The 26,423-nt window shown below is 37.8% G+C and overlaps 1 protein-coding gene across 2 annotated transcripts in view; it reads left to right on the forward strand.

The window, feature by feature from the left end:
* The window catches only part of NELL2 (neural EGFL like 2), a 134,344-nt gene that overhangs the window by 72,500 nt on the left and 35,421 nt on the right, over positions 1-26,423 (forward strand). For both annotated transcript variants that reach the window (XM_071423566.1, XM_071423565.1), the window contains exons 13-15: positions 1,145-1,270; positions 22,867-22,989; positions 25,420-25,515. In XM_071423566.1, coding sequence (XP_071279667.1) covers positions 1,145-1,270; positions 22,867-22,989; positions 25,420-25,515 — 345 coding nt within the window. The remainder of the gene's footprint in view (positions 1-1,144; positions 1,271-22,866; positions 22,990-25,419; positions 25,516-26,423) is intronic.

A 26,423-nucleotide genomic window follows, 5' to 3' on the forward strand; every position in this document is an offset into this window, starting at 1 on the left:
CATAATTGAAAACAAGAAAGAAATCAAAACTGATGAGCAGGAAAGAAACTGGGCCAACAATCCACCCATTTGATTTTTAGCATACTTTGGTAGCAAGGTTCAGTGACACATTGCACGGCAATAGAAATAGCTGTACTGAGCATCTCAGTAATGATGTCTTTATCATTACTGTTACAGGAACAGTGTGCTACTGACCACTTCCAAATTAATATAGCTTTTCTTTTTTACAGTATAATAATACTATGCAGAAGGTTTTTTGTTATTCGTAGTTCTTTCTCTGTCTTACCCATTGAATTGTAACCTGATAAAAGAAATATGTCTGATTTTGAAACCCAAGAGAGTACCAAAACAAATTAAGTTTTGAATTCCATGCCTACAGTCATTTATGTTGGGAGTTTGCTCTAGGAACTTATACTGCAACAGGTGTTCTGCCCCAGCAAGTATTTTATCAAGTTGCATTTTGTTCTGTCAGAGCAGATCTTTATATGAGTGAGAGTCTCACAGGTTCCTTTCAGGTACAGTGTGCATATGTATCTATGTACATACGTATGTAGATATTTGCAGGTACAGATGCATGTGTTTAAATATATTAAAAATACTGATTGACTATTTTATTGTTTTAAGAGAAATTTATACTAAGTTTCAGGGTCTTTTCAGATCTTACCCTGTTCCTTACAGTTACTTTCCAAACAACAGTTCCCATTAGATCAAAGGCATGTAGTGTGCATATAGCTGTGTGTTTTGTGTGCTGGTGACTGAGGTGACTGCACAGAGTGAAGTGATGGATGTCATTGCAGTGCTGAGGTCATTGCTCAGTTGTTGGGGACTATGTTTTTTTTTTCCCTGTTCTATTTAAATGATAGGAATAACATCAGAGGTACTTCAAAAGGAAAGATGTAAGCCAGTCTAATCTTCTTTGTAACTCCACTAACAGCTGTTCACAGAAACTCATGGTGCTTCCCTTGTTTGAATATTTCAAGCAGGTTTTTTAAAAGGAGAAAGCCAAAAAGCTTCCAAAATGCACTGGCATTTAAGTAACTCTTTAGTCTAGCCCACTACTGATGGAAGTGAACAGCAGTGTATTGAGAGATTGCAAAAAATAACTGCTGAGTTTGACTTGTGTTCCTCTTTGCCTTGCTGACAGATATTGATGAGTGTGCAGAAGGACGGCACTACTGTCGTGAGAACACCATGTGTGTGAATACACCAGGATCCTTCATGTGTGTCTGCAAAACTGGATACATCCGCATTGATGATTATTCATGTACAGGTAAGGGCTGTGTGTTTCTGCAAGGAAATAGCAGGATGGTGGTATTTAGGAATACTGATATGATTCTTCTGAAGTTATTCTTTGTTGGAGTCACAGAACATCTAAATGACATGTTAAACAGAATAAACACCATAATGTGATACAGAAATCTAATGAATTTTACAGATTATGTGTAGGTCATATTGTTTTCCTGAAATTGTAAAGTAGGCTGGATTGTCTTATGGGTCTGCACCGTTTTGGGTGCTGATTAAAAAGGTGAAGGTAGGAGACTGAAGCAGAAAATAAGTGAGCAAAAATTGTGCTGTTTTACGTGGTTTTCATGTTCCACACCAGTACAGCTTCTCTTGGATTATAGCAACTCTTCTGCAAACTTTGGATGGATTTAAATTTGGTACATATTAAGAGTGGCTGTGTCCTCATTCTGGACTCTCCAGGCTCAGTTCTCCCAGGTTCAGAGGGCAGGAGTTCTGCTTGCCTTGAACCACTGGACAACATGGTCAGTCTCACCTCTGTATCTTCCCTTTTTGCTCTACTGCCAGGAGACATGTTTGCTTCATAGTGACTTTCTCTCTTCTACTCTTCTTTTATTGCAAGATAATTTAGGGTTATGGGATGAACAAACATGGGACATCCGAAAAAGCCTTCTGTATCAGACCCACTCTAAGTGTTCATGTATCTTTTCCTACAACATAGATAAAGAAAATATGAATTGATGATGTGACATGTTTACTCAGTGAAAAAAATAGAATCCCTATTTGGCATGCACAGGGTAACAAATCAGCTTTTTCTATAAAAGGCTTCATTTTTTCAGTAAAGCGTTCTTGAAGTTTGTATTATCTAACAGAAATTTGCTATAAATGTATGAGAGTATTTGGAATGTGAAGGCAGCACTGTGAAATTCATTTCTGATTTTTTTTCTGTCCATTGTGTCTTGGATTTTTAGCATCGATGATATGTCTTGGTACAGAAACAGCTTCTTATGATCTCGCATGATTTCCTTGCCTGAACTTGCACAACACTCAGGGACATGGATTTCAAATCACATCCATGTGATTTTTGTGAATGCTGTCTTACCTATACTTGTCATTCCTCTCATACATTGGCAAGCACTGTTTTACTGCAGTAAACCCACTTCTTGAAGGCCCAAGTTATAAAGCTTGCCCACAGGAGGTCCTTCCTGAAGCAGCCAGTATGTTTCTGATCATTGTCTTACATTTTCCACACTCTCCACTGAGTAAAGAAATTGTTTCACTATCTCCTGAGTGTGAATATTGGGATTATTTTAGGACCAACTGTATCTAAATCTGTGGGATGCTTTTTCTGCTTGGCTTCCCTTAACTTTCTGTTCTGATTGAACTTTGCAAATGGTAAAGCATCACCAACTTTGCTGGGGCATTGGGTGCCTATAAGTATAATAAAGGTAGTTCTTGAGGGTCCTCATATTGCATTCCTCATACTTGCTGAAACATAACTGTTATGAAATACAGAGTAGTTAAGAGCTCTAGGCAGTCAAACTTCTGTAAAAGGTGTTAGAAATCCATTTTAGATCCAACACTCCAAACTGAATGTAGTTCCACATTTGTAAATCATAGTTTCCTGTGAAATCAGCCTGATGGGTGACAAAATGAATTATTTATTTTCCACCTTTGTCGATCAAGCTGGGAAAAGTCAATGCTAAAAAAAGGAATTAGATGAAAAAATTTTGTAAGATTTCAAATCATAAGACCTGCTAGGCCATCTGAGCTGTAAGTCATGCTGTGTATGCACGTCAAAGACTCTATGTGTATGAGCAATGCCACTTACTATTATTTGGGACCTGCAGTTTTTTTGAAGTTAAATTTTACATATTGGGTTTTGGGTACAGGCAACCATGAGGATACAGTCCCTGCTGGATGATGGAATTTCAATGAATGGCAACCTAACATCATAAAGTGTATATGTCACAAAATAACTGCATTATTTTTTCTGGTTCCACAGCTATTGTGTGAGCACCTTCACTGTGGAGGCACTGGGTCATTAATTAAGTTAATATGTATTCAGGACTATGTTGGTGGGGTTGTATAGTATGCATTTCTGTCCAAATCTCTCAGTACTTGTGTACAAAGCCCAGTGCACTTTGAATTTTGTCAATGTTTGCGATAAATGTATTAGTTATTCAACCCTGTTTTTCCCTCTGCAGAGTTTAAAGTTCTTAGCAAGTCTCTATTTGCCTTATTGGCAATTCTAGATTTAACTTGCCAACTGAAATATCAAAGAAACTGAGGAGGAGGCTGTTTTTAAGTCCAGTTCAGGAATAACAAGAATAGGGCAAACAAGCAACAATTTACCCTTTGTGTTACTAAGTGTTAAAATTTTTAAAATATATTTCAGGTCACAGTTTCTTGTAATGCCGTGTAATTTAATTCAGTTATGGAACTTTAGTTGTGTGTAAAATAGCTGCCACTATAAACTGGAGAGGCAGCTCTGGTAACACATCCTTTGGAATATTACTGAGCAGGAAAAAAAATGTTCTGTAACTCGGCATTAATATGTCATTGTTTGCACAGGATAGCTGAATCCCTGAAAAAGATGTTGAAAAATTATGTGTGGACCTTGATTAGGCAGGTTATGATGTAACTGATGTCCACAACTTGCTGGCAGACTAACATACCTTATTGTTCTATCCTGTGAACGTACATATAATTTAGCAGTCATTGATCAAAAGAGAAAAGAGCCATAAAATCAGTGACATTGAAGGGTTTTTCTCCTGTACGAGACATTTGAAAAGAAATCTGTGCTATCTATCTCTGTCAGAGTCGTCCACACAAAAGACTGATTTAGCCAACCCATAGCCGCTTCCAAAACAGCTCCAGTTTCTTTTGTTTATTGCAAGTTTTGCAATAGATTTGAATTACGTTTTTATTTTCACAACAAAAGATGTAACGAAGACATCAATTTCAGGTAGTGTTATTTGTATTCATAGCGGAACTAAGATTCTCAGGGTTAGATTGAGTTAGTCACAACCGTGTTTACACAGAAATCTGTTGTTCATGACTGATTTTTATGTTCAGAAATCAATCATAGCTATGAGAAGGACAGACAACTTCTAAGTTACACCCATATGCCAAATGGGTGCACAAACTGCAAATTAAAGTCATAAAAATATGCCCTGGGCTACCATGCTTTGGTATCCTACAATGATAACGTCTCATTCCCCTTCCACTTTGCTTTCCAGAAGCTGGAATGTAATGATGTTGTGCCAGGGGAAGGAAGGTAGATAACGGCATGAGTCTCTGCTGGGGTAGTTTTATATGTGCACTAGTGTGCTGCTGTACTGTCACTGTTAGCTGGGATCAGATCAGGATGCTTTAATTATTTTCTGAAATAATAATATTCACATCTTTACTTTGCATGGGATTACAGAAATGCATGTACTGTTTTCTTGGCTTTAAAAAAGAAAGTTTTACTTCTGGAAACAAGGAAGAACACAGTGTCACCTCCAGTCTTTCAGGCTGCTTTGTAATTTGCAGCTGGTAGCATTGCTCTGAGCAGCATAGTGAATGTCTTTTCCTCCACAATTTATTATGGGAGAGGTTAGGAAATGAGAGGTGGGAGCTCTCTTTTTCACACTGTGGCTCATAGCACAGTGAATGGTCAATCATGTTTAGTCTCAACAATTGTCTTTAGTTGTCTCCATTGGGACCGCTCACCTAACTGAGTAATCCAATAAGAATTGAAGAGAAAGATGCAAGACCCTGTGAGACTTAGTGCCTCCTCTGGAGACTGTATTAAGGCAGAGGAAGGTGCATTCCCTGATCTGGAGAAGCCATGGATCTTCTGAGCCTCAGATGGCTTTTAAGGCTCTGTTTATGTGCAAAATCATGGACCACCTTTTATTTATTTTTTTGCTTTCCATTTGGCATAAAAGGGGGAAGTTGCTCTGATGGAAGTGCTGGTAGTGTGCTCTGCCTCTTCTGGGGTTTGGAGTCACTGAGATGATGTGGGTGAGGTAATGCAGCTGATGTTGCCCTCTCAGAGACCTCGTGAGGTCTCATGTTTCACATTTGGTAGCACTGGAGGGGCAAGTGTGGGTGCTCTTCAGGACAGTATATTCAGTTCTCCCTGTGCCTGAGGTTTGGGCAAGATGATATATGCTCTTCTTCCAGTCAGTCGTTTGAAGTGTTAGTATAGGAGCCAGAATCTCTGAATTAATGTTTGCACATGCTGTTTTCTGGAGTTTATGAAATTATGCATTACATATTTCTTGTAGTTTTTTTTTTTTCTGTTTGTGTTTTGTGGTTTTTTAGGGTTTGGTTTTGGGTTTTTTTTGAGAGAAGTGAGTAATCTACAACTTTGTACCCAGACACCAGTAGTGAGACTTTGCAATTATGCTGTACTTTAGCAGAAAATACATGTGAATTCTTAACTGACTAATTATTGAAAGCACACCAGGAATTGTGGGCTACTTCTTCCAAGCATGCTCTGGCCAAATTAGCAATGATTTCTATTTGAGCTGTGTGCGACCACTGCCACATGTGGAGCTGGATGCTCACATACATGTTTTAAGTGTCTGCAGACCATATAATGTTTTTTCATAACCACTTTCATCAATCCATTTCAGATTATTTTGTCTTTCCTTTTAATTTTAACTTTAGCCAAGTCGTGCTGATTTTTTTGCCAGAAAATTTGGCAAGCCAAGTGGAGATTTTAAGTCTGAGACCATTATTGTACATTATAGCCTGGTACCATCACGTTTGTGCTCCTCGGTTTGTTTTCTGACTACTAAAGAAAATGGTGAAGGATTTTCATATAACATTTCATCATTATGTGGGGTACATTTGGGGTTGTTTTGCTTCAGAGTCAAAATAGAAGAGATTAGGTAGTTCTTTAGAATCATGGAATCATAGAATGGTTTGGGTTGGAAATGACTTAGAAGACCATTTAGTTCCACCCTTCTGCCATGGGAAGGGACAGTTTCCACTAGATCAGGTTGCTCAAAGCCCACAGCTTTGGTCTTTGGCCTTTTTGACTTGGTCATATGGCAAAAAACTACTCAAAGCAATGAGGAGTATTTTGAATTCGCCAGGCAATAGCTAACTGCATCCAGCTGGACCTCCCTCCTCCTCTGCCCCAGCCTATGTGTCTTTCTGAGTCTCAGAGATTTTCCTAACAACATTTTTCTGAAAATGGTGTCAATGCATTCAGCAGCATTTATTTTCTGCGATAGCCTCTCACAGTAAACTGAAGTCTAATAATAGTTTTCACATAAATTACCAAGAAACATGGTTGTAGTAAGTTGAGTGACACCTGAAACGTTAATTCTTGGGCATACTAGCAGCTCTGCGTATTTTGCAAATCAAATTAAATCACAAATCTGTTGCAAATTGGAAGGAATTCCAAGATCAACATTAAAATAATTAAGAAGCTGGGGAGATTGATTTGACATATGGAAAAGATTTAAGGAGAAAACTACACATTTAGCTGCATAACAATGATGAATGTGCATAAAGTAGGGATTATGATAACATTAATGCTAATCAATAATTATTTGGGAGGTTTCAATAGTAAGAGGGAAATGTAGGGGAAAGTACTGGCCTGCAGATACGTGGCCATACCTTTTGACATTAGTTTTTCAAGTCTGACCCATAGTCTTTACTCTCTAATGATCCTGTGGGATGACTGGAAAAATTCCCCTTGACATAATACATAGAGAACTGATTGCCATGCTTAGCCCATTCAACTCTCATGTGTCTGATAGTTTTTTGTCCACCTTTCTGCCATTTTTCCCATGCAGCCATTAATGTTTTCCAACTGGCTACATCAGTGGGATTTATTTTACATTTGCTTTGCCCATAGCAATCAAAACTGTGTCTTTCCTAAGCTCTCCTGTTTGGCCCTATTCTTCTAGCTATCTGTGACTTATAAAAAACCTACACATCCGCTTGGAGTTCAGCTAATGCCACTAGTGATGTCCATGCTTAAGAATAATACCTTTTGGTTTGGTATTTTCCTCCTTCTTTTTCATATAGTGTGTAGCCAAAGTTTGGGCTTGCCTCCTTTTCATTCATTAATGCTTTATTCACAATATAACTCTTCTTAGGGTGCTTATGAGAAAACAGAGGTGCTGTCTTTGCAGTGCAAATGCATTCCATCCTTATCCCCTAAGAGCAGATTCCTCCACTTTGGGAACCAGCAGTCTGGTATCTGGAAGGACTTTAAATTCCAGTTATAAGGACATGCAACTTCATTGGAATTACAGCTCATACCATTTGTAATTCAGATGCCCAGATTATCAAGACTTCAGCTTTTAGCCCAGTTGTTATCCTCTGTTTCTTGCAAGCTAGATTTATTTTTGAGGGGAAATACAGTCCCTGTCATATGGGGTTTTTATTAACATAGTACTCTGACATACTTTGGAAAAATGATTCCTCTTGGCATCTAGAAACTCAAGTTCATAAAAGTGCATCTGCCTCTGGGCTTCTGTTCAGATTTCATTGGTTTATTTTTGACTTATAAATCCATCAATTGTTTGGGACATAAACAGTCTGAGAAATCTCGTACTTTTTTCTATACTGTGCAGTAGCAGTGAAGGTTAATGGCAGGGAGATTTGAGAAAAAGTTTTGTTGAGTTTCTTGTGAGAATGCTGAAGGTAAAATCCATCTTTATTCCCTAGAGCACATACCAATTCACATGTTCAGGAAAAGTTAATTTCTGGGTTCTGATGTGAGGTGGAAAATGATTTTGTACCAGTTGGTACAAAATGGTCCTACCCATTGGTAGGATTTCAGCTACCTGTGAAGTGTGGGTATTTTCCAATATCATGTATTGCTAGCTTTTTTTTTTTTTTTTCCAACTCAACATTTCAGATCCCAAAAATGAGTTTTGAAAACTGAAAAGGAATACCTTTATGTATTTAAAATTATAAATCTAGCTTACATGTGAGGTGTGTATGCTGTGTTTTAGCACCAACACTAATCTCTTCTAAGAGTAATGTAGTTATCTGAGTTTCCATGGAAAAAAGCTAGGGTAAGACTGAAGTAATCCAGAGTTGAATGAAATCATCCATCTTCTGTTTAAAGCTGCATGCTTGTCCTAAGTTAAAGTATAAAATTTGCCTGCTTTTTCAGACACACAAGTGTATCCACAAGTTGTCCTGAAGGTAATAAGAACTCATAGTGCTTAGTACTTCAATAAATGAGACCACATTTTAATAAGTGACTAAATATGGCCTCAACTTCATTCAGCACTATGTATGCCCTTTACCCCTCACTGCTGCAAAGAAGTTAAAAAAAGTAGAATGTTACCTCAGAGGAGTCATAGGCTTATAGTGTTCCTACTTGGGTACATGAAAATGCTGCAATGTGAGAAATAACAATAAAAAAGCTAATTTCTTCCTGTTTATTTCCCTTGACTTATTTTTGATTAATTCAGCAACATTCAAGTTTTCCTCAAGTTCTGCAGCTTATAGAGGAGCTGAGTTCATTGACAGTGCTTAGATAAAAGCAGAATAATTGCTCAGTATGGTGCAAGGGACAGAGCAATAAACAAGCATACTGACAGGGGCTGGTTGTAACATCACTGTACTGGCATACCACAGCTTGACTAAGGAAATGTTTTAGTCAGCAAACCACTGGAGAATATATGATGTGGGCAAATGAACCATCTGTCTCCCCATCTCCAATTTTGGTTACACCCCCACCCCAGTTATGTTAGAAGTAATGTGTACATGCATTATCACACAGAGCAATGCAAACTCCTCAGAGGCAATGGCGTCCAGCTATACTGCCAGGGTTGCTGTTAGTCATAAGCACTGTAGAAGTCAGCTTGTATGCATGGAGCCTTTTTAACTCAAAGCCTATTTGATTCTGGTTTCTATTACTTGGCCCAGTTTCCATTCTGCTTTATAGTATGTCAGCCTACACAAAGCTCTCAATCTTCTTTGAGGATAAATTCTCTCCAATATCCACTTCCTAGCGGTACGATAATTCACAAAGCTAATAAAGGAATGATCGCTCAGACTGAGCTTGTTGCTATGCAACCACATTACTAAGATAACAACACAAGTAATTTTTATATATCTGCTGTATCTTATACAACTGAACTCAATTATGCTTTATTTGGATTGAATCAGGTTATCCTTGGCAACTTAGTTTGGAGTCTGTTTCAACTTGGAATGAGAACTTTTTTTTTCCTAGAGGATAATTTTTAGGTCCCATCTTCTCCTTGGTTACTGACCCAGTTCATGACAACTGTTCATCTGGCTATGCAATTATAGCAGGATGGATTTCTCAGCTAATCAAAATCCAACGCATTTTTAAAGGGTCCTTGGTAGAACATGATTTGAGTTGTTAAACAGAAAGTGTATTCCCTTGACAAAGATGTGAATGCGTGATTTTCAGTACTAAATACTTAATTCTTTTACATAAATAATTTTTTTTTTACCAAATATTTATTCATATTTATTATTTACATATTTATTTGATATATGTGTGTGTGTGTGTATGTGCTTATCTATGTGTCTGTCAATGCACTATATAACATGGATTCCCTATTGGCCTTGGGAGCAAAGGTTGGTAAATGGTATTATATCAAAAGCAGTCTCAATTTTGCATTTCTACAATTTCTGTATTCGGTTTAAAATTTATCTTTCTGCAGAAGCATACATCAGAATTGATTATTTTGTTCTACAAGGAATAATTTATTTTGCATTCTTCCTGCAGTGAGGAATTTTTCAATATATTAAAGGACTTCTAGGATAGAAGTGAGAATATACTCAGCTTACAACTAACTCAGAAAAAAGCAAAACCTTTTTTTTTAAATGTAAAAAATTGAAATTACAATATTTCCAAGCATTGATGTTTCTTAATATTTATATCACAGCATCAGGACAGACATCCAGTGTACCTCATTTTTCTCAGTGTTCTGAAGCACTCTACAGCTTTTCAATCACTCAGCATCCCTTGTCAGCTTCCACAGTGCAGTTATGTGCTGTGTCAGTACAATATGATTGGAACGTAGAAGTGTAGGAGTATAGCAAAATTAACACAGTATATTGTAAAAATTAGAAAATCTGACAAATCATGCAGCACTAAATGAATTATTAATTCCTGAGGTAATTACATTGACCCTTTATGTTAGAATTTTGCTGACATTGAATCAGAAGGTGGCATTTAGTTTGCAGTTAAGACACTCTAATGTACATCTCTTTTGTCTAAACTTACATTCTAATCAACAGAGGTCAAGAATTCAGCTGGACCCAACTCAGTTATCTATTGACAGATTGGAGGCAATCATCATGATAGGATTAGCAGATCCAACCCAAGACCTTGATTCATTGCAGCGGGACATCTCTTCACAGCTGGACGTCCCCTGGCCTGTCCTCCTGTGGATGATCACAGGCTGTGACAGATAGACTGTACAGATCAGGAAACACAGTAGGCAGCCTTGAGGACAGTTTGTTTGAAGTCATAAGGATCTTTCTGGCTCAGGAGATGGGAATCTGCTGCTGTCTCACTGAGCAAGCCAGAAGTGAGGGAAGTTGGATGGCTCACATCTATCATGTCTGAGCCAGCTGGTGATTGCCTCATGCTGGGAGAGTGTTGCCTGCTCTCAGAGGGACTCCAGCCAAGGTCACTGAGAGACTGGAGCTACTGCATGAAGCAAGACAGTTTTTAAAAAAAGGAACAGTGGGGTTATTTAAGGTTATGTGATCATACTGTATTGGAGTCAGTGGTTTTCTACACATTCACAGTAAGTTGTCTATAGCCATGATACCATTTAACTGGGGTTTCAGGGTAGTGGATACTACTGGCAGTATATGGGCATCATGTCTGTCTTTTGGTATTCTACTGTCAAAAAAACATTTCTAATCTAAGACAACACAGTTTTTAGAGAAGACAGAGGGTGAGAAAGCTAACTTCCAACACTGTTAAGGGGAGACATAATATTTTTTAATATTTTCCAGGGCTTCAGAAGCCTTTTCTTTTAATATTATAGTTGCAATTTTTTCTTTGAATGAATATGGAAGATGTCTGTTTTGATAGATAGGAATTTCTGAATTATTTCAGTTCAGACAATCTATGGGCATGGGAACCTTTAATTTTTACAGTTTGATTCCAACTGCATGCCAAATGGCTCAACTTATAATCACTGACTCCTGAAACAACTTAGAAGTGTCCTTTGTTTTTCATGAAATGCTTATGAGAGATTAATGTGCTTTATGATAATGGAAGACTATTTCCTTAATTCCTGTTTTATAGTGTCAGTCATTGCAATTAAGTATGTCATCTTCTGTGACAGTTTGTCTCTGCAATTGTTCTCTATCAATATTTGCTACCTTTTGTCAGTCTTTTGGACTGATGATTATCAACTTAGAAAACCTTGTACTTCACCATACCAAACTGCTTTCTTGCAGTAGAGACCCCTTGACCACAGCAGGAGTTGCATCCTTCCTAGTCCTTCTTTGCACACAGAATTATGATGAAGTCTACCTTGAAATGCTTAAAGTAAACATACTGGATTTATCCACTTCACTGACTCACCCAGTGTCTGCATGCCTATGTGGAGTCCCAAAGAATGGTTTATGTTTTAAGTTTTGCATGTTAACTTCTGGTTCACACTGAAATGTGCTGATGATACTGCAGCCAGGTTGTGGTTGGTCATGCATGATTGCATAGTGTGCAGGTTAAATTCTCATTTCCTCTGCCCTTCTGATTTTGTCTAAAACTAGTTTCAGTTCCTGTATTTGCTCTGTCAGTGTTTGCCAGCTCGTGTAAATGGATAAAGTCAACAGAGTCTTTGGCAAGGCCTCTTCACAGCACTCAAAAAGAGCAGCTCAACAAGAAGGCACAAACACTGAGATAATATGTTGGCCATCCTTAGGGTTGTGATCTGCTAATGCCCCAAGGAAGACCAGTGAAATCATCATCAGTAACTTGAAAAAATCACATTGATACAAAGGGGAGCATTGTTGTCTGTGTTGTGCTGCTGTACAATATAATCCTAAGGGGTTTGGTTGAAATTTCCCTTTTAGTGAAATTGCATTTTGTGAGGTAATGTTTCTGAAAGTACTGTGTCTATTAAAGATACTTGATATTTTCCTGGTATTATCAATACACAAAACTCACAAAACTGTTCTGTCTTGTTTTTTTTTAAGAAAACGCTAGTGGGTTTGTGGCATCTTCAAGACTGATCTAGAAAACTGAAAATCAAAATTATTTCAGGAACGGTATTCCATTCACCTTCTTGAAACCATGCCCTTTACTCTTCATGTAGTCAGTTGTGCAAAAATTGACATACCCCCATCTCATCAAATAACAAAAAAACCTTTGAATATATCAATGTTTGTATCAAGGACCAAGAGCTCTCTCAACAAGCTTAGCAATAAAATAGGAAGCTGCTGCAACTAAATGGTTCACAGGAGTTTTTGTGGGAGTATTTTTTCATCCTGACAAGCTTCCAAATAATCTCAAAAAGACAGTATTTGCTTATTTCTGTTGTTATATGCTGCAGTCTTTTCACATCCTCCAAAATATTTTATTTGGAGAAATGGTGCAAGGAATTGTATCTATTTCATATTTTCAAAGTAAAAGGTATTCCAGAGAAAACACATGCCATAAGCTAGCTTGATTAGCCTGTAACTCCCACTGCTCAAAATAAAAAGTCACTGCTGTCTTCTGTAGCTGTTCTTTAAAATTGTCACAAGAAAGCATTTAGAATTAAATATCTAAATGTTTTATCCTTTTGTTTTTTTCAATTCAGGTTTTGCTTTAGGAATAAACATTTAAAAAAAAATCAATGTCCTTATTTATTTAGATTTTATTTCTTCATTATACTCACTTGTTTGAGTGTGTCTTCTTTCCAATTTACTTTGAATGGGGCACAGAATTTAATCATGCATAGTTATTTTCTAATGCAAAATAATATTAGAGTGGTATACTGCTTAATCACGCAATAAAAGATGAATTTATACTATCCCAAATATCTGTCTTGACAGATATTTGAACTAATTTGTAAATACTTTGTAAGTTAATGTCCAAGTCACATGGAAATGTAGATTTGGACTGGACTGACAAAGACAAGTAGCTCTGAGTCTCACAGACCAATCACCAGGAAAAATATATTGTCAGCAAGAGTAATTACAGCAGGTAATTGTGTCATTTATCCTGTTACAGACGTGTAAATGTGATGAGTTTGGAACACACCAGCTGTCACACTGTGTTAACTTTGATGTTTAGGATTTGGAAACCTGTAGTAGAGTCTTTTAATGACAGTGCATTTAAAGAAACAAAACTAAAGGTTTCACACTGCTCAAAGCAGGGATAAATGGCAGTGTTACTCAAGATAAGATTGATTTCTAGAAAGGTGAGCACTCATCAAGAGTATCTGTTCTAATTTGTTCAAGTGTTTTTGAAATTTTGGAGTGTGCAAATATTTGGAAAGAAAAGTTTGTTACCTTGTTCCTAACCCTTCAGAAGGTGAAATTGGGTGCACTTAAATTCTGTCTGCATCATTTTAATGCCTGAGAAGTAAATAAAGTTGTTGTTGTTGGTAGTCTGAACAGATATTACAGTCTGCTTTGAATGCCCCGGGTTTACCTTAATTCACCTTCCATAGGATGGGCTTCATCTTAGATTTAAGTACTCCAGAGTTGTTCACAGCATCTCTGCTTAAATTGTAACTTTTCCAAAGAGCAGACTCGTGAAGGAAGTAGGGTTACAGAGGTGAAGTCATTCTGGGATGATAGTAATAGTAGCAAAATGGAATATCTGGTCAAAGTTTACTTTTGTCTTAACTTGATCGATTCTAAATTAATATTTTGACTTCTTGAGACCTGAAAAATACTGTAGATTTCATATCTGTGGTTTTGCATGTTAGAACAATTCATGGTGTCCTTAAAAAAGGCAGCAAATTTGATGGCAGGATTTTTCAGATATATGCAGTTTGCTAAGATGTGCTTATGCAAGTATTTATTTATCAATATAAAATACACGTAAGTATCTTATAGGTATTCCAACCTTAATGATTTTATGATGCATGTAAGTACAGAAGTAATTATTTGTAAGCTTGATAGACAGTAGCAATTGAACTGTGGCAACAAAAACACGTGGTCTGGAAAATCTACCCATGAAACAAGCTAGCCAGTGTCAAGTTTCATACCATTACAGTGGTGGGGGAAGGAAGGTGAGAGCACATTCATTGCATCTCCTTTACTGTGCCGTGCAGCTTTTTGTTAGAATCAGTTCAGGCAGGTTATCTTCTGGCACCAAGGGCTCTATCTGAACTGCAGCAGGCAGGAGCACTTCATGGCTCTCAAGGCCAGGTGTGTGGGTTAGCTCCTCCCTGATCCTGTGCAGTGCTGAGCACTGGCTGTGCCGTTCTCCCCAGGTGCTTTTGTGGCCAGGGGAGGCAGCTGGCATGCACTGTTCATGAAGGATACATCTGCTGTGCTGTTTTGGTGTGCCTCTGTAAACCACCAGGGAGGATGTATGCTAGGGAAAATTGGCTGTATCACTGGAGATGGCATCAAGGCTGACCAAAGGGAAAAGCAGCAATATTGCCTTACCTTACCATCACTGAAGTATAACTTTGTCCCTGTTTTTGAGTAGAGAACTCTCTTCAACATCAGGTGAGCAACAGTGAAAGAAGGCCTTCTCTCCCTTGGGAGCTCAAGCATCTTGTCTTATCAAAAATAGTGCTGTTCTTTATAGACAGTGAGTGATCTGAGTGTCTGAGTCACAGCACTGCCAGGGAAATGAGAGGAGCTACTTAATGGATTAAGAATTCTCTGTTGCATGAGAAGAAAGAAAAAAAGCCCATTTGTTTCCCAACATTTATGGTTAGGTAAGTTGCTCCAGGTTCCTGCAGACAAGAGCAGGATCAAAGCAACAGCAGCATTTCATCCACCACTGTGGTGCCTTGCCAGACAAGTGCTGACTTAGGTAATGGTGCTGTGATGTTATAACTGATTTTCCAGGAGCCCCTGAAATGTGTTGACAAACCCTGGCCACAGTGCTATTCCAAAAAGAAAAGAAGCAGCACCAGCTGTTTCTAGAGAGTTTTGAGAACATTACTGTTCTCTGGCAGTTTTGATTGCTGAGACATCTTCCTTCTATCACTTTTGCATATCCACCTTCTGTTAACTTGGTGCTGAGAAAGTGTTCAGAGGTGTTTTTATTGAGCCTTCTGGTCATGTGAGTAATCTCAAAGTTGGTACTAAGGAAATATGAGAACAGGCAGCAAGTTGCCAGCCTCAACAGCAGTCAGGTTACTTTACAGCTTTTATTTGTGTAGCTGAAATATGTGTGGGAGGGAGGCCAAATATCCAGCGGGTATCTATTGCTAGTGGCAGACTTGTAATAACATGGAGCCATACAAGGAAGCTGTAAATAAAAGGGTTGGAATTAGAAGAATTAAAATATACAGTTTTCAGTTGGCTGAGGAAATAGTACTTGCAGCTCTAGTCTGACTGTTCTACTAGCAATAAAGTAGGGAGCACCACTGGAGATGCAGAATTTACTATCACCACTTTTGACCACATAATAGAAGATATTGAAAGCATCAGTTTATCATAAGTGTCTGGGAGTTTTTGTATACAAAGAACTTGGAATTAAGTAAGATTTACCTGGGAATAAATAGTGCATCTGGCTAGATTAAAAAAAAAAAATTAATTGGTGAAGAAAGTCTGGAAAGTGTACTCAATGAAATACCTTTTAAAAGCTGGAAACCTCATTTCAAAATGTCACTGGTGAAAGATACTAAGAGATCAGTTTGAATTAAGGCAAAAAGAAGTGGGTGACAAGGTCCATGCCAAGGTCCAGACTGAAATCTCTTAAAGTAGGATTTCAGAATAATTTTGCATTTATGCTACAATCCTGCCATTGTAATCAGTAGGAATTACAGACATTCCTTTAGGGGAAACAGTTGGGTCTCTGCTAAATGCTTTAGAAAATCCTTCTCTTAAACTTTTCTGTTGAAGAGGGAATATAGAAAATGGCAGACTTGAAAGAAAGTGGAGTTTAATTAAAGCTTTTTTTAACTTCAGCTGTCAGGCAAAATATTCTTTAATATATTTACTCTACCTAACTGGTTGAAAAGTATAAAAATTACAGGATGTTACATGGAGTAACACTGATTAATATTGCAATAGAAGCCTTCATGAGAGGAGTGTATTTTGTAAAAATGTGTATTTTTCCATGAAATTGGAAATTACAAAACACATTTTGAAGAAGATGAATCTTAGGTGGGTTTAACAAAGTTGAAGGCATTAAATGAAGAGCTGTAGAGGAAGATGGAGGGAATAAGGGTAGGCCTGCCACAAAATATGTATTTTATCCATCAACTTGTCTTTTTTGTCTCAAACCATGAGTTTTATGGCTTTTCCCCTTCTAATTATCTCCCTGATCCTGCTGTGGGTGGGAGCAAGAAGCTGCTCTACAGAAATTGTCATTTATGACTGCACTGAAGAAAGAATTAGAAAATGAGGACCAAGAATAGCATGGATATATGGGAATATATGAAGACAAAAATATATATACGGGGATATATGAAGACAAAAATCAGTCAAGCAACAGGATAATAGGGAACAAACTCTTGTAGACCTGGTTTTTGGTGTCCCCAGCTTTGAACTGAAGCTGCTGGTGGTTATTAATGACTCAAGCATTAACTAAGGGTAAACTGTGTGATTATAACTCTATGTGTAATTAAAACACAGGTTTTATTTTGCTTTTAAATTAAGAAATGTCTATAGAAAAAAATGATTGGGGAATATAAATCAAAAATTTTAACATAAATATATGGAAAATATAAAATCATTGACTCTTTTGGGTTGGAAAAGTCCTTTAAGATCATGAAGTCCAACCCATCACTGCCAAGTCCACCACCAAACTATGTCCCAAAGTGCAACATACAAATGTCTTTTAAATGCCTCCAGGGATGGTTACTCAAACCCTTCACTGGGCAGCCTGTTCCAGTGCTTGACAGCCCTTACAGTGAAGAATGTATTTCTAGTATCCAATCTAAACTGCCAAGCACAATTTGACGTCAATTCTCTTGTCCTGTTGCCTGCTGCTTTGGAGATGAGACTGAGCCCTCACCTGTGTACAACCTCCTGTCAGCTGGTTGTGGGGAAGGTCCTCCTTGGCCTCCTTTTTTTCAGGCTAAACAATCCCAGTTCCCTGAGACACTCCTCATAAGACTTGTTCTCTGGTCCCTTTACCAGTTTCAGTGCCCTTCTTTGGACACTTTCCAGCAAATAGATCAATAAATTTACAGCATTTGCTCTTTAAAAATAGTGTACATATACTGTGATTTAAATTAACTCTGCCAATTAGAGTTTAAATGAGTTAATATGAAGTCTTAAAAGAGATTAACCATCTGTCATTTCTCAAATGATCTTAATGGAATAAGTCTTCCATATTACATATATAATTGCTACTAATTTTTGTCTTGTACAGGAACTATAGGTGGGAGAAAAACCCCTTGTAATTAAGATAAACTCTAAGTGCACATTTAAGTGTGTTGGCTATTGATAATTCAAGTAAATCTCATCTGTTGTCACTGCCACATCAGATATCCAGCTGGTCACCATGGTTCTGTGGTTCTATACCAAATCAATGCAAAGGAGTCAGAAGGCCGAAGTAATTTTAATTTTTGAATGCAGAGAGATCAAAAGGGGAAAATACCTAATACATTCTTATTATTTAAATTATTTTCATTTAATCTGGGTTCACAAGTTCTTCACGGAGCAGTGAATATCTGTTGCATCATGTTTCAAGATTACAGTTGCAGGGATGTATTCTATTTAAATTTTTGGGAACTTTTATGCATTTCTGCACCTTAAAAATTATCTCAGCCCATATTTTCCAGTGTTGTTAATGGATGATTCATGAAAACTGCCAGCATATTTTCCATCCCTAAGTAAGGGATTCAACTCAGTTGTCATTCCTATTTGCTATTGGATTGGATTATGATTATATTTTTTTCTTAGACCTTTTCAGAATCTGGATACACAAGGCATATATTGGGAAGACTCACAGTGTGCATGTAGGAAATTTTATACAGACATTTATTTTTAATCATAAAATATGCAGTAGGAAGGATAGGGGCTGACGTTGCATAGTGTGAATGAGGAGGCAGGTGCCACACCTTGTGGACAACATATTAAATTTTACTAAGTTCAGCAAGAATCTCTGCACAGATAACAAATTTGGAAAGACAGGTCCCCAGCTGTCACTGCATTGAGATGCATCACAGCATCTAGTAGGTCTGGATCAGTTTATTCCACCAGTCTCACTTTGTAGGGGGCAATGCTTCACCCTAGATACCCTGCTGAAGTAAAGTTTTTCTCAAACAAGCAATGTGGGATATTCTTAAACAGTATTTCACAATAAGTCAAATTAAAATAAAATTCTTAACCTTTACTATATTCTTCACATATATCCTGTATATGTATATATATACATATATATGTGTATGTATAGATGTACACATATATACATGCATGTATATATTATACACATACATGTATATATATATATATGTATATATATTTTTGTGTGCATAATGTATTTGCACACACAAATATGCAAAAGTAAATAAATTGCATCATCACATAATTTTTGCCTTGTTGTCTGCATCCTAAGAATTATTTAAAGAGACATACATAAGCACTTACTTTTACTGTTATTCTTACCATAAGGCAATAGCAAATTTTGAGTTAAAATTTTTTCTCTATCTAGAAAGATCTCATTCCAGAGGTAGTTTAGTCAATATAAATAGAGTATTTAAGACTTCATTTGATTCCCAGAACAGAGCTGTTATGAAATTCAACAGTGTTGAGCTTAAGTCCTGGACAGTGCAAAATGGATTTCAGATATACTAGGTAATAAAGCTTTAGGATTCATTGAAACCAGTGCATTTGGTCTTTGTTTATGCAAGTTCAGGTTGGGAAATCATTAAAATTTCATTAAAATTTCATTGAAATTTCTCTGCAAAAATAATTTTCATTTCTTTGCCTCTGTAATACTATTGTCTCCAGCCTGTCCCTATCTTCATTATAGTGTGCAGTGAAATAAGTATGGAACATTCATTTAATGTGACATGATTTCTAAAGAGTTTTGAAATAAATGGCCTCGAGAAATAAAATTTTAGCATTTCTAAATCAGGCAAATAATGTTTCAAGACTGGTTTTTGAAATTAAAAACCAGATTGTAGCATCTGTTTTAATGATTCTTTTATAAATTGCTTTTTTGCTTCTTTATAATGCATGGTCCTATCTGCTTCTGCAGTTTCTGATTTGGTATTTAAGGTTGCTCAACTCAGGAACTGCAATTTTCTCCTTTTTCTTTTAAGGTGACTTTCCAAGTGTTTGATTAAAAAAAGAAACCAAAGTGATAAGCATGAACTGAGGAAGAATTATGAACAGAGCACCACCCTTTTTGTTAAGAATAAGTATTTCTGTTTTAATAAAGCTGAACAATCTGTCTTGTTATCACTAGTGATAAACCTGTTTCTGGTGGGCTCTAAATTGGTGTGGATAGTGTGCCAAGTGCTGAAAGAGAAGATGTAGTGACATGGTTTCTGTACAGGATTTTTTCAGATGTAGTTTAGCCATGTAAGCAGTCCATAAAAGAGCCACTCCTGAAGTTTAAGCTGTCTGCTCTGTTAGGTGTCACTGTAGAAAGCAGTATGAAGCAGCACTGTCTTTAGATGATTTTGTGTTATTGAAGCTAAGATCAGATGATATAGAGAAACAAATTTAGATGGATTGTAAAACCAACTACTGATCCTCCTTGTTTTGCCAATTTTTTTGTATTCCAATCATATTAAAATCTCCTTTAATTGGATCACAGATTTTCTCCTCTCTGAAACATTTTCCACCTAAAAATGACATGTAAACTTCAATCCAGGAATCATTTATTAAAACATGAATTTTTTATGAGTCAGTAATATGTGATTTCAATAAAAATAGATCTGAAGTTTGAGCAGGTAACTACAGAAGTAGTGATGGCTGTTTCAATACAGTTTGTGCAGAAGCATACTCCATGAACTTTCTTGCATGAGGATAAGAAACCCCAAAGCTTACATAGAGTAGGATACCAGGCATATTACCTTTGCATCCAAGTCCTGCTATTTAGCCCATGGAAAGTTAATTTTGTTGATCTTGTATGCTTTAAGAAAAAAAAAAATTCCATCTTCAAAGACTCAGTAGTTTTTCTTACCCCCGAAAAGCAAGTGTTAGGAAGGCACACTCAAACGTGGCAGTCATCTCTTTATATGAAGGACACTCACCTGTGCAAATGATCTTCAAGGCTCTGCTCCTGCAAACCTTGGTGGGCTTCCAGAGCTGCTCCAGCCACACACATAGAGCCCTTCCTCCTGCTGTGGCAGTCTGCAATCACCTGCTGCTCTCTAATATACTCTTTTCCCTCGTTAAGAGCTGCTGTACATGCCAGGGGTGCTTCTGCATTCCTAAGGCATAAGATGGATGGCTATGCTTCCTCTTTGAGCATGATACTTAATTTGTCAAATGTAGTTATTTAAGCTGAGTTTACCAGTGTGATGTATTCCTTCTCTTAAGATACCAAGATAATGTCTTTGCAGGGTATTTTGGCCTGCTGAATAAGTTTCACATATTCTCATAATAATTTACTTCTTGTGTGTTATTTAAAAAATACAAAATAATTAATATTTAAATAAAACCCCATATTTAAATAATATCATAATATTAACATAAAATAAGAAAGCCAGGGTACTGTTACAATATAGATTATACTTTTAAACCAAATTTGCATGACCATTACTTTATTTTTGTATTATGGAGTGGTTTCACATAACTTCTGTTCCAGCCAGCATAAGTGATTTCACTATGTTAGGAGGTCAGAGTCAAATATTGTTAAGTGGATTTTAGAGGGGCTGGATCATTTGGTGAACAATAACAATTTTGGTTATTCGTGCTGAGAGCAAAGTAATTAAATCTCATGCTGTAGGGCAGAGGCATGCAGCCTGTGCTCTGCTGCACCCAGGGAGGGTTGAAGAGAGCATGATTGGTGATACAACAGACACAACTCCTTGTTTAGAAGAGGGATATTAGGTTAATGTTATTAAAAACCAAACAAATAAACACTTAACAACAGCAAACCCACAAAAATAAAACTAAACTTGTGTAGCATTTAAAATTTATTAGTTATATTAAGGTAAATGTTTCCTCCTTTTAAATAACAGGTCCTTGCCATTACTAGAGGAAAATTTGCCTCTACTGATGGATTGGATATGTGTCATTCTGCCAGTTTTATACTACTACAGTTTATGGCCACTATTGAAATAGCACGTTGAAAATTTCCATAGTGATTTGCAAATGTTAAGAAATTAATTTTCTTGACAACTCAGTGGGATATGTGCAGTCATTATTTATAAAGAGGAAGATTCAGAGCAGTCTTCCCCCTCAAAATGGGGGAAGAAAGAGCATCTGATTCCAGATTTAAGACTTAGGCTAAAAAGGCAGAACTGGTCTAAGCTGCACTAATAAAATTCACTAAAACCTGGCCAGAATGATAGCTATGAAAACTTCACATGCAGGTTAGCCCATGTGTGCTGATTAAAATTAGATGTCTTTATGTTCCCCAAACAGCTGGTTTTCCTGAAATTTAAATTTCAGGGCTCTGAAATTATATGTGGATAGATGAATACTGTTGATTTAACAAAAAATGCAAGGAGTATTTCCAGAAGATCGAAGCATTTTATTTTGACACCTACAGACTAAGATACTGCATTTTGAAAATAATAGAGCTTTTCATGTATCATTTTGAAATGACGCTTTAGGGCATCTTATTTTAAGATTCCATTTACCATTTCTTAAAAATCACAAGCTAAAACATTAAAAAGTTCTGTACCCTAAATACTTAAGCAATGCTCTTTTTTTCCAGATTAAGTAGTGCACTGGAAGCCAACACAAAATCGCATTCTCCAGACTGTTAATTTATTCCCAAAAGGGATATTTCCTAGCATGTCCTAGTCACCAGACTGAGGAGTCTCATCCATCACACTCCGGTGCTAAGACATACCATGCTAGAAGCCCCTTGAAAAGCAGGCAGACCTCTGTTTCCAGGTTATTTATTTCATCTAAATAAAGTGCTTTGTATGGGCTGAGGGGAAGGAAAACATGGGCTGCACTTTGAAGACCTGCCTTCTGCTAACCACGGCGTTTGCACATTGGAGCGTGCGTCTCACACCGTTAGTCAGCTTTCTGAAGGAAACCCAAAGAATCCCACATAAGATCAACCTGCATGAATAAATTACACAGTAGAAGTAGCATATGGTTTTTCAGTATGCTAGCCAGCTCTTCGGCAAATGTTTAAGAGAATACTGGAGCCCACATAGAAAGTGTAATGATGGTGGCTCCCTGTTAATGAAGGTGGAATTATGCTGCAGTGCAGTTACTACATACTAGTATGGGATAAAAATAGATACCCTGCCTGTCCCATGGTTACATGTTCACATAGGATACATTGGCAGTAAATACTACTGTGTTTCTCTTTTTTAATCTGGAAACCTATACAAATCTCCTATTTTGTTGTGGTTTTTAAAAATTCAGGACCATTCTTGCTTCCCTTTTCAGAGCATGACGAATGTGTAACAAACCAGCACAACTGTGATGAGAATGCACTCTGCTTTAACACCGTGGGTGGGCACAACTGTGTCTGCAAGCCGGGGTACACGGGAAATGGCACCATCTGCAAAGGTAAGCTGCTGGAAACCTGAATGAGATGCTCTGTCATTGTTGATGCAGTTCTGGTCGTTTGCCTTGAACAAGAGAGACAAAATGCCAAGCTAGTCACTTGGGTCCTTCACCTATATGATCTTCACAGGCTTATATACACTGACTTAGCATTGGCAGTCTGCAGTAATTTGAAGATGATGCATACAGAGATAGTAGGCTCTAAAATTTGAAGTAGTTATGTTTCATTTTTTGTGTCAGCAGTTTCTATATATGGTACAGCATTCAAGGAGGCCTGCAGTTACCAAAAAACTTAGTCTGTGAAAACATTGTCAGATTTACATTGTCCGTGGTCAGTGACTTGCTGTTTTACTTGGATGAACTAAAAATTGTTTGGTATGTCTTGTTATCATAAATGAGAAAAGCAGTAGACATGGGCATACAAAACTTCCACTACAAGTGAGGCAGTGTTTTCTAATGTGTATTCTAACATTCTGATTCACTGCTAAATATTAGAACTTAAATTTCTAGTCTTAAAAAGATGCTTTCCCAGAGGTACAAGACTGCTTTTATTCCTGTTGCATTTCACATCAGAAGAAATTATACTTGGTAGCTGGGCCCAAATCCTTGGAATTTCTCAAGCTCTGACCACAGGATACAGAGAGTGCTTGAAAATAAAAGTATTGTAGCTGTAGGGGAATAAGCTCAGATGTGAGAAGTGGGACAGACACAGCCAGTGTTCCTTGAGGTTGGGCCTTGGTGCTCTTGATCTCTTAGAATCTAAAAGTCCAGAGCTAACATTGGTAATGTCACATAGATGCCTTCTGCTGCTGTCTATTGCCAAATCTAAGCAACCCAGAATTTCTTTAATTGCTAAGTCTGCTTAAGGTCTTAGCACTAGTTATTCCATCACCTGATTAATAGTACAATTTTTCTATATTACCAAAGACAAGCTCTTTGTAAAACATCACAGCCTGGTTCACTTCTAGTCAAACACATGGGTAGAGGGACATGTGTCAGCAAATATGTCCTTTTGTGCTGGGCTCTCTGGGGAATAAGAAGAAAGTCTTACCCTGATGAGGTTTAAACCCAAAGCAACTTCTTTCAGAAGAACACAGCTCATTCCTGCCCTGTGCTTGGTAGCAGTCCCAAATTCTTCTGCTGGAGGGGAGTCAGCTACTAAAAGGTTCTTTGGATCAAAGAGAAGGTGCATAACCCTGTAGCACTGTGTTCAGCTCTTCTGAGTAAGGGCTCTGACTGTAGATCTGACAATTCAGAGGGCACCTGGCCCCACTGTGAAAGAAAAGTATATACCTGCCCTCCCTCCTCAATATTGAGAAGACAGTATGCAGGAGAAGGCTCTAAGACTGTGTATTGAAATCTGAAACATGTACTTCTCCGCAGCCCTGGCTGGGATGCCAGTGTCCATCAGAGAGACCTGGATATGCCTCTTGCCCCCATGTCTTTGGCAGCTTTCCATGCACTGTGCTGCCAGCTGCAGTCCTGTGCACCATGCACCCCTGGATCGGGAAGCTTACGTGTCTCAGTGGAAATGCTCCCTCACCACAGGGCTGGTGTCTCAAAACTGAGAGCTGGATAGCTCAAATCCATAACAGTTTTCCCTGAGCCATAAGAGCTCATCAGTGCTGCAGTTACACAGAGCAGCTGCAAACCAAAGCCTGGCACCTCTGGCTGGTTACCTCTGGCAGGGCTAGACCAGTGCCCCGAAGCAGCTCTTTGTGTTGGCTATAACTTCCAGATGCCTAGTTTCACCTACAGTTTCTTCTGGCCAGAGCATTTTGCAGATGCTATCAGAACAACTAACAGCTACTGTGTTTTCAAGCAGAGTTGGTTGCATTTCTGGGTCTACAGAAGTGGCTCTTAAAAGCACACACTCCTGGAGAATGCTACACCAAAAATATGTAAGCACAGCATGCCAAAGAACAAACCCAAGGATTGACTTTAAGCTGTAAATGCTAAAAGTTTCAAAGTTCTTCAGAATCCCTTGAGACAAAATTAGTATTTTTATTGTTTCTATTAAATTACTTAATAAAGGACTGAGGTAGCCAGACACTTTAATATTCAGTTGTGCCTGTTATGTTCAGGCCTTTATTTGGGCAGCAGAACAGACCAGCACTGCCCTAGGAGAGTCTGTTCCAAGGGAAGATGTTGTCTTTCACTGCTTCCCAGTGCATGTGAAGGAGCACATATGGGAGCTGTTGTCTTCAGATGATTTACTCTAATCTCCTTCTGTAGCTTGTCAGCCCATCTGGCCAGTGAGGCAGGGGGGCCATAAACCATCTCTTTGTGACCTCTATCCTTGGGAGGAGGCAGTGTCTGCACTCTGTGCCGCACGGGCGGTGTTCTGTGCCAGCCTGCTGGCAGACTGTGCCCACCTGCAGGGCTGCTGAGTGGGATTCTCTTACCCTTACACTGTGCTTTTGCATCTTGCAGCATTTTGCAAAGACGGGTGCAGGAACGGAGGAGCCTGCATTGCTTCCAATGTGTGTGCCTGCCCACAAGGCTTCACTGGGCCCAGCTGTGAAACTGGTAAGATTATAACTTAATTTACAATGAAGATAATCCAAGGAGGATGTTTCAAGTAATCCAAGAATAAAGGAGAATTTAAGGTTCTGCCCTAAAAGAGGAAGCTGCCACTAAAACGTTACTCACTTTTCTTATATGCTTCCCAAGAGAATATATTACAGCAATTCTAATTAGAAGCACATGGACTGCAAAAATTAGAACATGAATTAAGACATCTTGGGTTTTGATGTTTCATAATTAATAAGATTATTATGGACTTGCTTTTCACCTCAAATGGCCTTTGGTGTCTCATATAAATAACAGATAATCTGACATCTGGAAATAAATTTAAGTAACTGATTACTTTTGTGCTGTATATGTGTTCCCAGTTCAGTAACCCACCTTCATTTGCAACCTTATTTGAAGACTTGTGATTAACCCAGCTTATTTTACTCAGTGTTAAGGCAGGTTTCAGTGTTCCTACTGCTTTTACCTCCTTTCACAAGCATTCCTTTATCTTCTCCTGCTACCCCTGAGGATGGCAGTATCACAAGGCTTTGTTTTAGAACTTTATTTTTTAAGTCTTAGATCTAATCAAATTATATTGCCCAGTAGAGTATGGAGAATGTTAATTCTTAGCATCTCAAGTGCCTGTAAATAATTTTTCAAAGTTCAAATTAATAGCTTCAGCACCTTTATTGCTGCAGAATTTTTAAGTGCATTCTAAGCATACTTGCCTCCAGGAGGTAAAGGGAGAAAGCTTTCTTAGATTAATTGGCTTCAGTATGCCTAATAAAAGGGCAGTCTGCCACCTATGATTGACTATTGTTGCTGTTCTATATTGCCTTCAATAAATCTTCCAAACAGTAGAAAGGAGGTCATTTGAGCAAGTATTGCTTTCATTTGACTTGTAAACATATCTTGTTTAATGA

This window comes from Agelaius tricolor, unplaced genomic scaffold (genome assembly GCF_023055355.1).
Source record: "Agelaius tricolor isolate 1412-34295 unplaced genomic scaffold, bAgeTri1.0.p SCAF_3, whole genome shotgun sequence".
Taxonomy (NCBI): domain Eukaryota; kingdom Metazoa; phylum Chordata; class Aves; order Passeriformes; family Icteridae; genus Agelaius; species Agelaius tricolor.